The sequence below is a fragment of the Caloenas nicobarica genome, unplaced genomic scaffold, assembly GCF_036013445.1.
Source record: "Caloenas nicobarica isolate bCalNic1 unplaced genomic scaffold, bCalNic1.hap1 Scaffold_93, whole genome shotgun sequence".
Taxonomy (NCBI): Eukaryota; Metazoa; Chordata; class Aves; order Columbiformes; family Columbidae; genus Caloenas; species Caloenas nicobarica.
The window spans coordinates 65,185-78,085 of NW_027017722.1; the positions used below are offsets into that span (position 1 = coordinate 65,185).

The following is a 12,901-nucleotide window of genomic DNA, read 5'->3' on the forward strand; positions in this document are numbered from 1 at the left end:
TTTACTTACAGAAACTGATCTAAAGATATGATGATAGAAGTAATTTTACAGGATATTCTTCCCTGACTGAATTTAATGCATTTAAAATTCGGCTTTCATGTACATAGAACTCAGCATTGCATTTTCATTTTTTAATAGTAGTACTTTCTATTTCTTCATTTAAGCCCCTGTGGATCTTTCTTTTCACAGAAGATGTGGCATTTTGCCAAAGGTTTTTAAATAGTAGGAATTTGAAGAGTGAAGGGAAACGCTTCAGCTGTGCCTGAACTGAAGAGATAGGATGACTGTACACGTAAAGTCACCATATGTGTCTCTAGAGTGCTGTCAGCTCTAGACTAAGACACAGGATTCAAGCTTTCGACCCATCCTTTGGAGACTGAATAAAATTGGTTTCAAAATGATAACAGCGTATCACAAATAGAAATTAAAATAGAAGCAAGAACAGCGAAATTGTGTTTCTGCTCCTTTTTTATACAGCACCAGAGACTGCGAACTGGGATTTTCACAGGCATGTACCTCTTAGGCTTGAGATTCAGTCTATCCAGATCCCATCTAAATTGCTAAATCTATTTCACCCCTGTGAGTGTTGCAGTCCCTCTGTTTTCCAGGATTTTCTACCCTAAAAGTGCCAAAACTCAGGAGTCAACTCCCTGTTTGGTCTGTAACTTTCCTGGACACCCACATTCACTTGTTCACAGAGGATCAGCAGACCCTGGGGAGACAGGCCTATTTCTTCAACCACTGCAACCAAAGTTCAGGTCCTGCCTAAAACAGAGTCGAGGCCTGTGGCTCATGAGCTGCATGGCTGGAGTTGGCAAGGAGCACCCTTCTGTCCTCTCTCCAACACCCCTGACTCTTCTCACTGAGCTCTGGACCCTTCTTGCCAGCCAAACCCCTGTCCCCTGCCCAGGACAAGAAGAGCAAGGCTGTCTCCACCTCTTCACCATCTCCCCTCTCAGGAGAGACGCAACTTCTTTTCCCTTCTGCCCATCCCTTCTTCCACCAATTCAGAAGGCACTTTTTGAAGACAAGGAGTTCATCTACAAACTCTTGTCTCATCATCTGGATAACGGGGAGGTGTTTGTGGCCTACCGGAAGCAAGAGAGAGCATTTCCGAGATGTCATTTCCAATGAAATGGCATTCCAAGATGGGGTTTCACCTTTCTTCCTGTCCTCATCACCTTCTGTGGTTTGCGGTTTGAAATGGATTTATTGGTTCCCCTGAAGGAGGATTTGCAAGACTGGGAAGTCTTTGCAGCCCCCACCATCCAGGTATGAGGAAGCACCCAGATACCACATATCCCTTCCTAGGTTACAACGGGATTGTCATCCCTGCTCCATGTGAATAAAATACTGTGGTTTAATCTCAGCTGGCAACTAAGCCCCACACAGCCACTTGCTCATCCTCTCTCCCTTGGTGGGATGGGAGAAAGAATCTGAAGGGTAAAAGTGAGAAAACTTGTGGGTTGTGATAAGGACAGCTTAATAAGTGAGAAAAAAAAAAAAAAAAAAAAGCTGTGCACGCAAGCAAAGTAAAGCAAGGAATTCATTCATCACTTGTCATCGGCAGGGTGGTGTTCAGCCATCTCCAGGACAATAGGGCTCCATCACACGTAATGGTTACTTGGGAAGACAAAAAGCCATAACTCTGAACGTCTCTCCCTTTTTTCCCCCTAATTTTACTGCTGAGCACGACATCGTATGGTGTGGAATATCCCTTTGGTCAGTTGGGGTCAGCTGTTCCTGCTGTGTCCCCTCACAGCTTCTTGTGCACCCCCAGCCCACTTGCTGGTGGGGTGAGAAGCAGAAAAGGCCTTGACACTGTATAAGGCTGTTCAGTGATAACTAAAACATCCCTGTATTGTCAACACTGTTTCCAGCAAAAATCCAAACCAGAGCCCCATCCTAGACAAAACCCGCACAAATATACATTTCTAGACTTGCCTTGAAGTTACCCACTGTCACCCTCTAAAGTAAGAAGGGCCAAAGAATTTGGAATTCCACTTTTCCTACAAGCGGATGTTCAGGATTTGCCCACTTCTTGGAGATACAGTTACAAAAGCGTAAAGAGAGAACAGCTGGAGTTTAGGTTTGTAGTTTCCTACCTCACACTAGATCCTACTACAGAATAAAGGACAGTCCTTTATGGGATAAAAAGAATTTGTCACACTTGAAACAGGAGATGACTAGAGTCCCCAAGATTCAAAAAAAGGCATTTCAGGTTCTCTACCACCCTTTCCAACTACAAAAAAAAAGTGGAGATGAGAATGATTTGGTACTTACAGCTACATTAGAGGAGGATTTGACATTTCCCCAAGCATTACTCAGCCCTATGCTAATTCATTACATGAACAGGCATATTTTGGACCTGACAACATTGTGTTTCTAATTTCAATACAGTCAGTTGCTAGCTGTCTTTAAAGTTATTCCGAATGTACAGTGAATGCATATAACTAGTGTGACCAAGAGAGAAGAAAGAAGGAATAGGTATGGAAGGCTGCATTTTTTAAAGAAAATTTGACTTGCAAATTCTCTGAGAAAAGTGAGGAAGAGCTTATTTGCCTGGCAGGCTGTGATGTTCTGGCAGGGATGAAGAAGGTAAATCTAGAATGCTTTCCACTGGGAACAGCTATTCATCAGCAAGTGGAAGTAAAATTTGACAACTTAGGAGTTTGCATTTAACAGACAGAATAAAGAAGTAAGTATTGTTATACAGCAATGGAAGCAGTAGAGAAAATGCTCAAGTCTAATTCAGGTGGAGATTTTTTTTAAGCAGTGTCCCCAACGGGTAGCAAGTACTTTCATGTCTTGAGATGAAATGCCGAGGGTGTAAATCTATTACACAAGGCTATTTTCAACGGACTGTATGCTTGTATATGTTTGGAAGTATGCTTGTGAACAGAGAAGGGGCATCAAAACAGAAGACGGCTGTTTCAGGCACGGAGGCCGCTTGTTCTGCCACAAGTGAGGAGCACAGATTTTGCGAGTGTAAGACTGCTAGCTCTGCTGGGGAGACTTTGAAATGAGGAAGGAGTTTGCTGCGTTGAAGTCAATGTATGATGTGACTTCAGGGAAAGCTGTTAAATGAATCTAAAGCAGTAGAAGTATTACTTTACCTAAAATTAGCGATGCCAGAAGATTCATCCTCTTTGGGCTGAAACAGAAATGCTCCATCAGAATGCTGTTGAGTTTGATTGCATGCACAGCCTAATGAAAATAGAGTATCCATTATGCACATCATTAAAAGTTGAACGTTCCATAATTACGAATACAAAGAGACTGAAAGGTAAGTCCTGATCTGCTGCACTGGGGCAGAGTTGGAAATGTGCTTGCTCAGCAACACAGACATGATGGAGCCATGTTTTGATCTCAAGGAGCAGTGAGGGAGACCTGAACGTCTGCAAGTGTTTGGCTGACCTTTCTGCATGGTTAATATTGCACAGAGTTTGTTAGACTGTCTGTTACCAAAAAAATATATTGGCTCAGAGCACTGGGTGATTGTGTTGCCCAAAACCATGAAAACAAGCTTTCTCTGCAAGAAGAAAACAAGCAACTGGAGGCCACAGTGCACATTTTCTGACAGTTACACACACACATACACACAAATTAAAAAAAAAAATAAAATTCATCTGACAGGCATACAGATGAAGTGACAGCTTTGTGCCAGCAACTTTTGGTCAGATGTCTTCCCTCAAAATTGGGCTGCTTGCTTCAGGGGCACAGTCACTGTAGGCTTCCTGGATAGTTCTAGGAGAAGGCAGCCACCTCCAGAAGTTAACAAAGATGTTAGCTAGGCTGACTTAACACCAACAGCATGAGGCTCTTTCTTTTCTTTGACTGTTGAGAGGTTCTGGAAGAAACAAGCTCCTAATGAAGGAGTTTCAGTTAAGTGCCTTCTTATAGGTTGCCTAAGTGTAAACAGGATTGATCTCGGTTTCCGTTGATAATTAGCAAATGAAAAGAAAGTGTATCAAAATATATTTTAAAATCTCTTGTGTCCCCAGATACCCAAGGACGTGGGGGGAGGGGGGTGTTCTTTTTTTGTTGGTTTGTTGTTTGTTTGTTTTGCTGTTGTTTGTTTGCTTTTGTTTGTTTGTGGCGCCCCCCACTCTCCCCACCTTAAATGTCAGCAATGGACTTGGCATCACTAATACCCTGGTTTAGGCTAAGGTATTTCTGAGCTATGTCTCTACATCCCAATGTTCAAAATACTTAAGCAGTGAGCTTCAGTGAAGGCATTACACTTCCACTGAAGTCAGGTCAGTGCTGAGCTGGCACCTGGCCCTTCACTCCTTGCACAGGGACAACTACAGCAATGCTGCCGTGCACTGAACAACTAAGCTCCAGTTTCTGCAGGTAACTACCAGGTGATGTGAACACCTAGCTCTCTTGCTGCAGATCAAGCTGTCATTTACTTACACTGTAATCAAATTTCAGCAGCTTGTCAGACTGCACAGCAAACTCCTGGCAGCCAAAGACCAGCATGGTTCTGGGCCTGCCATCCCCAACTCCCACCCCACAAACTTCCCTCCTTAGGAAAGGGTTGTCACTGGTCCCCTGGGCTGTTGAGAGCTTCATCCCTCTAACAGGGGAAGAAATTAATCACCACTAACAGAAGACCAACTGCAATCCTGTACTCTACATCTTTTGTCTTTTCTATAAAAACACCACAAAACAATGCCCAAAACCAAAGCTAATCAGTGCAGAAAAGGTGGTAGTTGGAAATTTTAGAAACAAGCGAAGCAACCCCCCTGCCTGCACCTGTAAGAGCCCATCCTGCCTGCTAGAAGAAACCTTCAGCAGCTCACAGTTGGCACTTAAATCCATCAACTCATTATTAGTGATTACCTCTAGTCTTCCCCCGAGGAAGTTTATTTTCTAAATATAAAATGAAATTATCTAAATGCCTTCATTCTATGGTTAAACAACTTCATCTCCCGGGAACATCTTCCTGTCCTTAGCAGCCTGACTAGTAGATGTGTTTTATTCTTCAACTTCCCAACTCATGTTAGAGTCCACACAATTGAATACCAGATTTTTGCAATGTGTTGAGCCAGTTCTTGCTCCGCAGCCCTGGTCAAATGGTTTTGTCCGAAGGAGACAAGAACAGCAGCCCAAACTCTGCCTTTAAAGAGAGGTCCATGCATTGTGCCCACACACTCTGTTAGAAAGTGTAACTCGGTAATCAAACTTAGCTCAGTTTGTTTCCTTTCCATAAAGATCTGTGAGGCATTTTTAATTGGAACTTGTTTTCAATGCAATAAACAACCAAATATACCAACCTCCTACTCCAGAAAATAAAAGCGTTGTTACTGGGAGGTGACAGTCCGTGAATTACTAGGCGGGGTGAGTGTACGATGTCTCGGACAATGAGTTTCTCCGTAGTTACTCTCACATGAGAGATCGCAGCTGCAGAGTCTCTTGCCAAGGTAACATGAAGGAAATACTGGCTGAAGGAAAAACGTTTGTATTTCCTCGGCTCCCCTCACCCCCGCCCCTCGGATCGCTGCCTGCCCCCGGCCCCGCCGCAAGGGCCGCTGCCTGCCGGCCCCCGGGCTCCCCGCCGGCGGCACCGGGGGAGCGGGTAGGGGGCTACGTGCGGCTCCTCGGAGGGGACGGATCCAGCCGTCGGGTCTCTCCGTGGGCTCCTCAGAAAAGCCGTTTCGGGGAAAGGGTGCTGGGCAGCGGCGGGGGTCCCGCCTCCGAGGGGGGGCACCGGAGCCGCGGCGAGGTGCGGGTACCCGGCGGAGCGGGCTGCGGGGGCCGCCCTTGCCGCCCGCGGACGGGGATCTCCGCCCCAAAGGGTCGTGGGGAGGGGGGGGCAACAGGGGCGACCCCGATGGGGGGACAGGGTCCACTTCTCCCCCGAGGAGCCCCCGCCCGCTGCCGCGCTCTCCTCCCTGCCCGCCCCGTGTCACCCCCTGGATCCCGCCCCCGGAGGCAGCTCTCCCCGAGGGAGCCGGCGGGAAGGATGCAGTCGGCAGCTCCGAGGTCATTATTCATAGCCGTGCCCACCGGGGCGGGAGGGGGGAAGGGGCGAAGCGAGATAAAAGGGGGCGGCGGGGGGCTGTGCGGAGGGAGCCGCCATCGCGGAGCCCCGCCGGGAGCATGGCCCCCGCCGCGCCGCTGCCGCTGCTCTTGCTGCTGCTCGGGCGGCCGCTGCTCGGGTGGCCGGGACAGGGCGCGGGCACCTGGTCCCGCTTCGCCCGGCTGCCCTACCCGCAGGACCAGCTCTTCCTCCACGACACCTTCCCCGACGGCTTCCTCTGGGGGGCGGGCAGCGCCGCCTACCAGACGGAGGGCGGCTGGCGCCAGGGCGGCAAAGGCGCCTCGGTCTGGGGCACCTTCGCCCACCGCCCGGCCACGCCGCCGGGGTCCGCCCCGCCGGGGCCGGGGGGCGGCGACGTCGCCAGCGACAGCTACAACAACCTCTTCCGCGATGCCGAGGGGCTGCGGCGCCTGGGGGTCTCCCACTACCGCTTCTCGCTGTCCTGGGCCCGGCTGCTGCCCAACGGCACGGCGCCCCTCAACCCCGCCGGGCTGGCGCACTACCGCCGGCTGCTGGGACACCTGCGGGAGCTGGGCGTCGAGCCCGTCGTCACCCTGTACCACTGGGACCTGCCGCAGGGCCTGCAGGATGCCTTCGGCGGCTGGACCAGCCCCGTCCTGCCCCAGCTCTTCCGCGACTACGCCGAGCTCTGCTTCCGACACTTTGGCGGGCAGGTGCGCTACTGGCTGACCATGGACAACCCCTACGTGGTGGCCTGGCATGGCTACGGCACCGGGCGGCTGCCGCCCGGCGTGCGGGGAGGCCCGCGCCTCGGCTACCGGGCAGCCCACCACTTGCTGCAGGTAATGGCGGGTGAAGGGGAAGGGGCCCCGTGGCTCCTCAGCCCGAGCTGGTGCCACGGGGAAGGGTGCGGGGGCCGTCCTCGGCCTGCCCCGTTGTGCAGCCCCAATCCTCGGCCGGCCGCTGGAGTGGAAACCAAATTGACGTGCCCGATGGAGTACGGGCAGGCAACTTAGGGGCTGAGGGCAGTGAGTGAGGGTCATAGGTGGGACGCAGGAACTTGCTGTCTGAGGTTACTTCAACTTAGCAAACATGCCGAGGTGAAGAGCTCTCTGTGTTCTGAAGAAATGTTCAATCCTAACCCCAGTCCTTGCGAATGCCGTTCTGAGTGGGTGAGTGGATGTGTTCAGCTGTGCCAGTCCAGCGCTGGTTTACTGAGGTTACGTGGAGATGCTTATTGCAATTGTAGAGAGAATTCATGCATCCGGTAAAAAAATCTTGCTGAGTTAATGGAGATGGCAGAGGTAGCTGTAATGTCATACTGAGGAATTTTCTTGACGCATGATGGGTTTTTTTGGCAATGTGAACACTTGTTGGGAAAAAAGAGACCCTGCTCCTATGCTAGTCTAGTAAGTTGCATAAATACTTTGCTATACATTATTTTTATGCAGCGCATCTATGGTGTGTGTACTTGTCCCTTCAGTGACAGGGGAAAAGATCCAGCCTGTCTAACTGGAATAGTGTGGCCATTAAGGTGTGATGCATTGTACCTTAATACGTGTTCACAAGCTGCTAATGCCCATCTGCTCAGTGTACACTTACCGGCAGGAGTTATATCCTAGTGACTATTAATATAATATATGGGACGTGAGCACTGAGAAAACATTTGACGCATGTCTTATTCTACTTTTTACCTCTTTCCTGCACTACCTTTGAATTGTTTAATGCTACAAATAAGTCAAGAGAAGACACAGGTAGGGAAGATGTAGGTGAAAATTAGGATTAAATTCCTAGTCCTGAAACCTTTGAGCTCTTCATTTAGTACCTTGGGGTGTACTTGACCATGTTTCACACTGTGATTGTACAGTTTGCTGAAGTGAGTCTGCTTATGGGTAAAGTTATTCCTACATTTCAGCACTTGCAGGATTAGCACCAAATTTTGAAGCAAGGTTTCATCACCTATCAGTGGCCGTTATGCTTTTCATACGGTCACCGAATAGTTGGTGGTAAGTTGTTTGCTAGACTTCGCGTAGTTATTCTGAAGGCAGTGGGGCTGCACACAAGGGGATGAGCTGCCAGCTCAGTGTCTGGGGCACAGGACCTGGGGAGCAGAAGCTCTGTTTCTCTGTCTTCCTACAGACACCATGCAAAGTAATTAATTAAAGCTGCAAATATGAACACTCAGGTTGTCAGACCTTGGAATCGTTCGACTCCAAGGGTCATAGGCTCACTGAGGTGGAGTTGCAATGTTGACTGTCACTTTATTTTTTTTTCCAAAGCCCCCCTCCTTTGCTGTGCAAAATGAGCAGTTAATGAGTCAGTTCATATTCTGTGTGTTTCTTCCCCCTGCGCTTTGTTGAATTTGTTGCTTCAGACCTGAATTAATATAGGGCTCTGAGAACAGACAAATAAAGACGAACACCACTTTTGTCCTTGGCTTTTACACAGTGCTGCCTGTCTTGACTATTTATATCCCACATTACTGTAGAATCCGAGTCCCTCATAACCTTGTCATAAAAGCCCTATGGAGGAGGAAGGTGCTTTTCTATTTAACAGATGAGAAACTGAGGCATAGACCTGCCTTCACCATGTAAAAAGTATAATTAAACCAGGGAAGTCTAGAAATACTTGGTTTAGTGACAGAACCTCAGGATTAGTTTTGTCCTAGTGACTAGTTGAGGTTTTTCACAATTAGTGGACAACAGTGTAAGGCAGCAAGGTGTGATTTTTTCCACGTCATGAATGAGAAACTGAAGCACAGATGCAATTAAGACCACGAGTGTCCACTGATTTTTAGTGCCATTTTCCTATGTGATGTTTTTAGAATATTGGTCAGTTATGCTTTCAGCTCTTCTACAGGTCAGATCCCCAAATCCTAAATCACAGAGAAAATAAGGGATGTGCAGTTTATGCAGAAGAGCTCCCATCCCTGACTCCTCCAGATGGGACTCTTCCATAGATGCAGAGATAGAGCCTGATTCTTCAGGACAGAGAAGCAAACAGCTTCAACACTGAGATCCTCCTTTTCCTTCTTACATCTCCATAACTTATTGATGTTAAACCTTTTAACTTGTGCAAACAATGATGTAGGAAGCTCCAGAGTATGGCTTCTTTGACTACATAGCCTGATACCCATTGAGAAAGTGTGTGTAATTGTGCAATGAAAGATTAAGTCATACTGCATATGGTAAGAAGTGAATTACATTTCCATGTGCAAATTAAATTCTTATATAATTCCTGAGTGATTGACCTTGCAACTTGAATAATGTTCTTTAATGTGTGTCTGTGGGTCACATATAATTTTGTAGGTGAGTTTGGTCAGTTCTCATGACATGGAGAACCTGTGTAGCACCAGATGGTGCTGCTGGGAGATACGTCCCTCGCAGCCCCATCGGAAAAGATGTGGTTGTATTATTCTTGCCCCTTCCCCACCCCCAACAAACAAACAAACAACCCCAAACAACCTTTCAGCTGCCTAACGATCTAATGATGTCTTACATCATTAGCCAAAAGGTCTGGTCCCAGGTTTCTTCTTAATACTTTTTCCTTCTCTACGTTATTCTTGTAGCTTTTTTTTTCCTTTGTCCCCAGGGAAATTGAGCTTGTAGAACATGTTTGTTTTTCAAAGGATAAAACGTGGTGTCATAAATGTTTGTTTCTTAGCAAATGAGCAGACTAACTGTTAATATGTGTATTTTTTGTCTTTTTTCCCCATACTTAAAATGTGCAGTTTAAGCATCTTCTTTCTGCATTTCTTCAAACCAAAGAACCTCATAAGTGGAAAGCTTAATAGCTAGTGAAAGCTGATTTCTACTAATTTATTTTACTGGATGCTAATTACATTAAAAGACTAAATAATTTCCTTTAGGTTCTTTAAAACCCGACAGATATGAATGTGGATTTTGGGCTCTGTCTTTCCCAGTTATTTATTATCTGAATAAGTAATCAAATAAGAGTTTGATTCAATTCAAGTTGTCTAATTCAGGGTTGATGAAAACAGGCCAATGAAGTTTGATCTGAATGACTATGTTCAAATTTAGCTTGAATGGATTTAAACCTATTGTACTGAATTTTTTAATTACCTCGCACTTTTCTGAACTTCCACAAGTGAGTCATAACAGATGCTAAATGGACAGAGTAAGAGACACTTTTTGTATAGAGCAAATAAAAATAGTGTAAAAAAAAATGTAAGAAAAAAAATTTTATGGATGCATCCTTGGTTTGTTATTGAGGGATGTTGATAAATAGTCAGTGAAAACTTTGCCCTTTTATAGTATTTCCACTGACACTTGTCGCTTTTGATATGTCTAAGCCCTTCAAACATGGTGAGAAATGGAGGAAGCTATATGCGTTTGTTCACCAAATAAATTGAATGGATCAAGTATAGTTTATAAAAGTTGGCATTCTTTCGAGTCAACAGCCAGAAAATGTAATGCCAGAAATGTGTCACGTCTATGATGCATGTCTTTCTCTGAATAGGAGTTGAGAGAGGTCATTGTATTATGTTCTGGTTTTTGCAAATGCATTTTTTCATTACTGGTTCACAGTATATTGCCTGAGTTGAACATACTTGGATTTACTCAATATAAACAGCATTTGCAGAAACAGAAGAACATGTCGTTTCCCCGAAGAAGTGAGTGGAATTGCTGCCTGGGAACCAGTCACATAGCAACAGACTGATTTCCATTCCAAAACAAAAGGTAGGTACTATTTTGTGGACCTTCAGTGCTAAACCTAATAAAGTATCAGTAACTGCAGCATAGGAGAATGGTCTTCCCTCAGTGTGTATTGTTTCTCTGAAAATTCAGACAGCCTTCAAACTTTCACTCAGTGCTAATGGAGTGATTTTGGATTTTCCTGAAAGTAACCTGGCTCATTAAAGTTGAGAAGATGTACAGAATTTTTAGAAAAAGAAGGAATAATTCTAAATAATAGTATTTAAATTTTTTTCCCTGTTCTTGCTTTCTTAAGAGTTAATTACAAAGAAGAAATCTATTCTGTTTCTGGCTTTGAGTGTCAGTTGGGTAGTATATATTTGCAAATAATGTGTTGCAGTAGTGATTATTCTAATCACTAATCATTTGAATCAGGTGTATTTCAAATGTCAGAGATGACAAACAAGTGCAGTCAAACCACAGAGCAGATTCAGCTCTGATGCCGCAGTGTTCCGTGTCAGGTAGCCATGTATAGTTATATTATGTTCACAAATTATATTAAAAGCTATAGCATACCTTTCTCGAGCTTTAATCATAAAAAAAAATGGATTGAGTTTCATTTTAATATGTGATAAACAGAGGAGTTTGGGTTTCAAGTGTGCTCATTTTATTAAAATTAGCTCCAAAGACAGAATATGTATAATAACTTTCCCCTCGCTATTTCTCCCTGATTGCATACACATTTGCAAAAGGGCTGTCATTTTCAAATAGCCCACTGTAACAAAAAAGCAGTATGTTATCTTTACAGAATACTTTGATCTTTAATTATAGAAATATCAGGACTACCTGGAGATTAAGGTGTTATGGAAAAGCAAGAGTGGACCTCCCTCAAGTGTAGGGGTTCTATAACTTGAAAAGCTTTTCAGAGATGATAGGAAATCTTATTAAACTCAACAGGCAGGACCTGGAAATGCTACACTGATGACTGAAGTGGGATGGAAGCAGAATTTGTTTATTCTCTGTGTGGAAGAGCATGAAGTCAAGCCCATCGGTATATGAAATCCCACCTCAACTCTTGTGCTGTTTATTATGAGAATGACAATTCGTTGAGGGTCCCTTTTAAATATGAGGATTTTAGTGCTTAGTAGTTGTGGTTTTTATAGCTGTGAATCTCTATATTTAATTCTATATGCAGCCCAAAATCTGTATTTTCATATCTCCTTTTAAGTGCCATGTGCCTGATTTGTGTTGCAGTAGCTGTTGCTGGAGGTACCCATGTGATATTTCTGGTTCCTATCCAAGGTAATCTAATATGCTTCCTTTTTAAATAGTGTGCTTTTCATTTAAGATCAAAGTTTTCATTTAACATGTTAGGCAGAGCTCTGCTCGGTGCCAGAAAGATAATGACTACTGAATAACAGCAGTTTGATATAGATAAGGGCATTTACATAGGCAACGAAAAATTCACATCTTACAAAGCCTCACTGGATACGTGAGTGTGAAGCTGTCTGCTCCTTGATACTTTTTCATTTTACAGTAATAAAACCTCATTAAGTAAGAGATGTTCTTCCCCCCTTCAGCCTCTTTCCTCAAGCAGAAGTGGTCCTGTATTTGTTACAGTTTTGGGGAATCCGAAGTAAGTTGTTTCCAAGGTCTTGTGCTCCCGTGCATTCTTTCATAGGATGAACTCCTCCAGTTTCTGTTTCATCTTGCTTCTGTGGAAAGGTTCTAGTACTTAAGGTACTTGACGGGCTTAATTCCTGCCCTTACTTAAGGGTATCGTTGGGACCTGGAAAATAAAGCATAGCTTCAGGTTTTGCAGAGTGAAATGTGTATTTTAATTTAAGATAGTTCACCATTTTTCAGTCCCTGTCCTTCCCTTTTGGCTGAAGGCAAGGAGCCCGTAGAGCTTTTCCATGATAGGTCAAGTAGAAGCCTCTATTCAGCAGCCATCAGCAGGTCAAAGTGCAGAGACAGTCTTTCTGCTGCAAGTGTTGTCTTCTGTGAGGAAAAAACACCCTGTGACCTAAGAGAAAGTTGCTTTGCTCACCACATGCCCACCTTCTAGAAGGTCAAATTCTGATCTCACTTGTCTTGGTAGAAATTAAATCAAGTGGGGCTCTGTCAGTTGCTTGGGCAATTACCCCAGCTTTGTTCCTTGCAGTTATTAACTTTTTATTTGAATGACAGCATCTGCTTCCCAGGAACATTTCCTTCCTCTTCCTGGGAAACAAAC

The 12,901-nt window shown here is 45.1% G+C and overlaps 1 protein-coding gene across 1 annotated transcript in view; it reads left to right on the top strand.

The window, feature by feature from the left end:
• The first annotated feature begins 6,060 nt into the window (after positions 1–6,060).
• The window catches only part of LOC136002969 (klotho-like), a 34,071-nt gene continuing 27,230 nt past the window's right edge, over positions 6,061–12,901 (top strand). Inside the window, exon 1 of the mRNA XM_065658207.1 lies at positions 6,061–6,852. Within this exon, the coding sequence (XP_065514279.1) occupies positions 6,109–6,852 (744 nt within the window). The 5' untranslated portion in view covers positions 6,061–6,108. The remainder of the gene's footprint in view (positions 6,853–12,901) is intronic.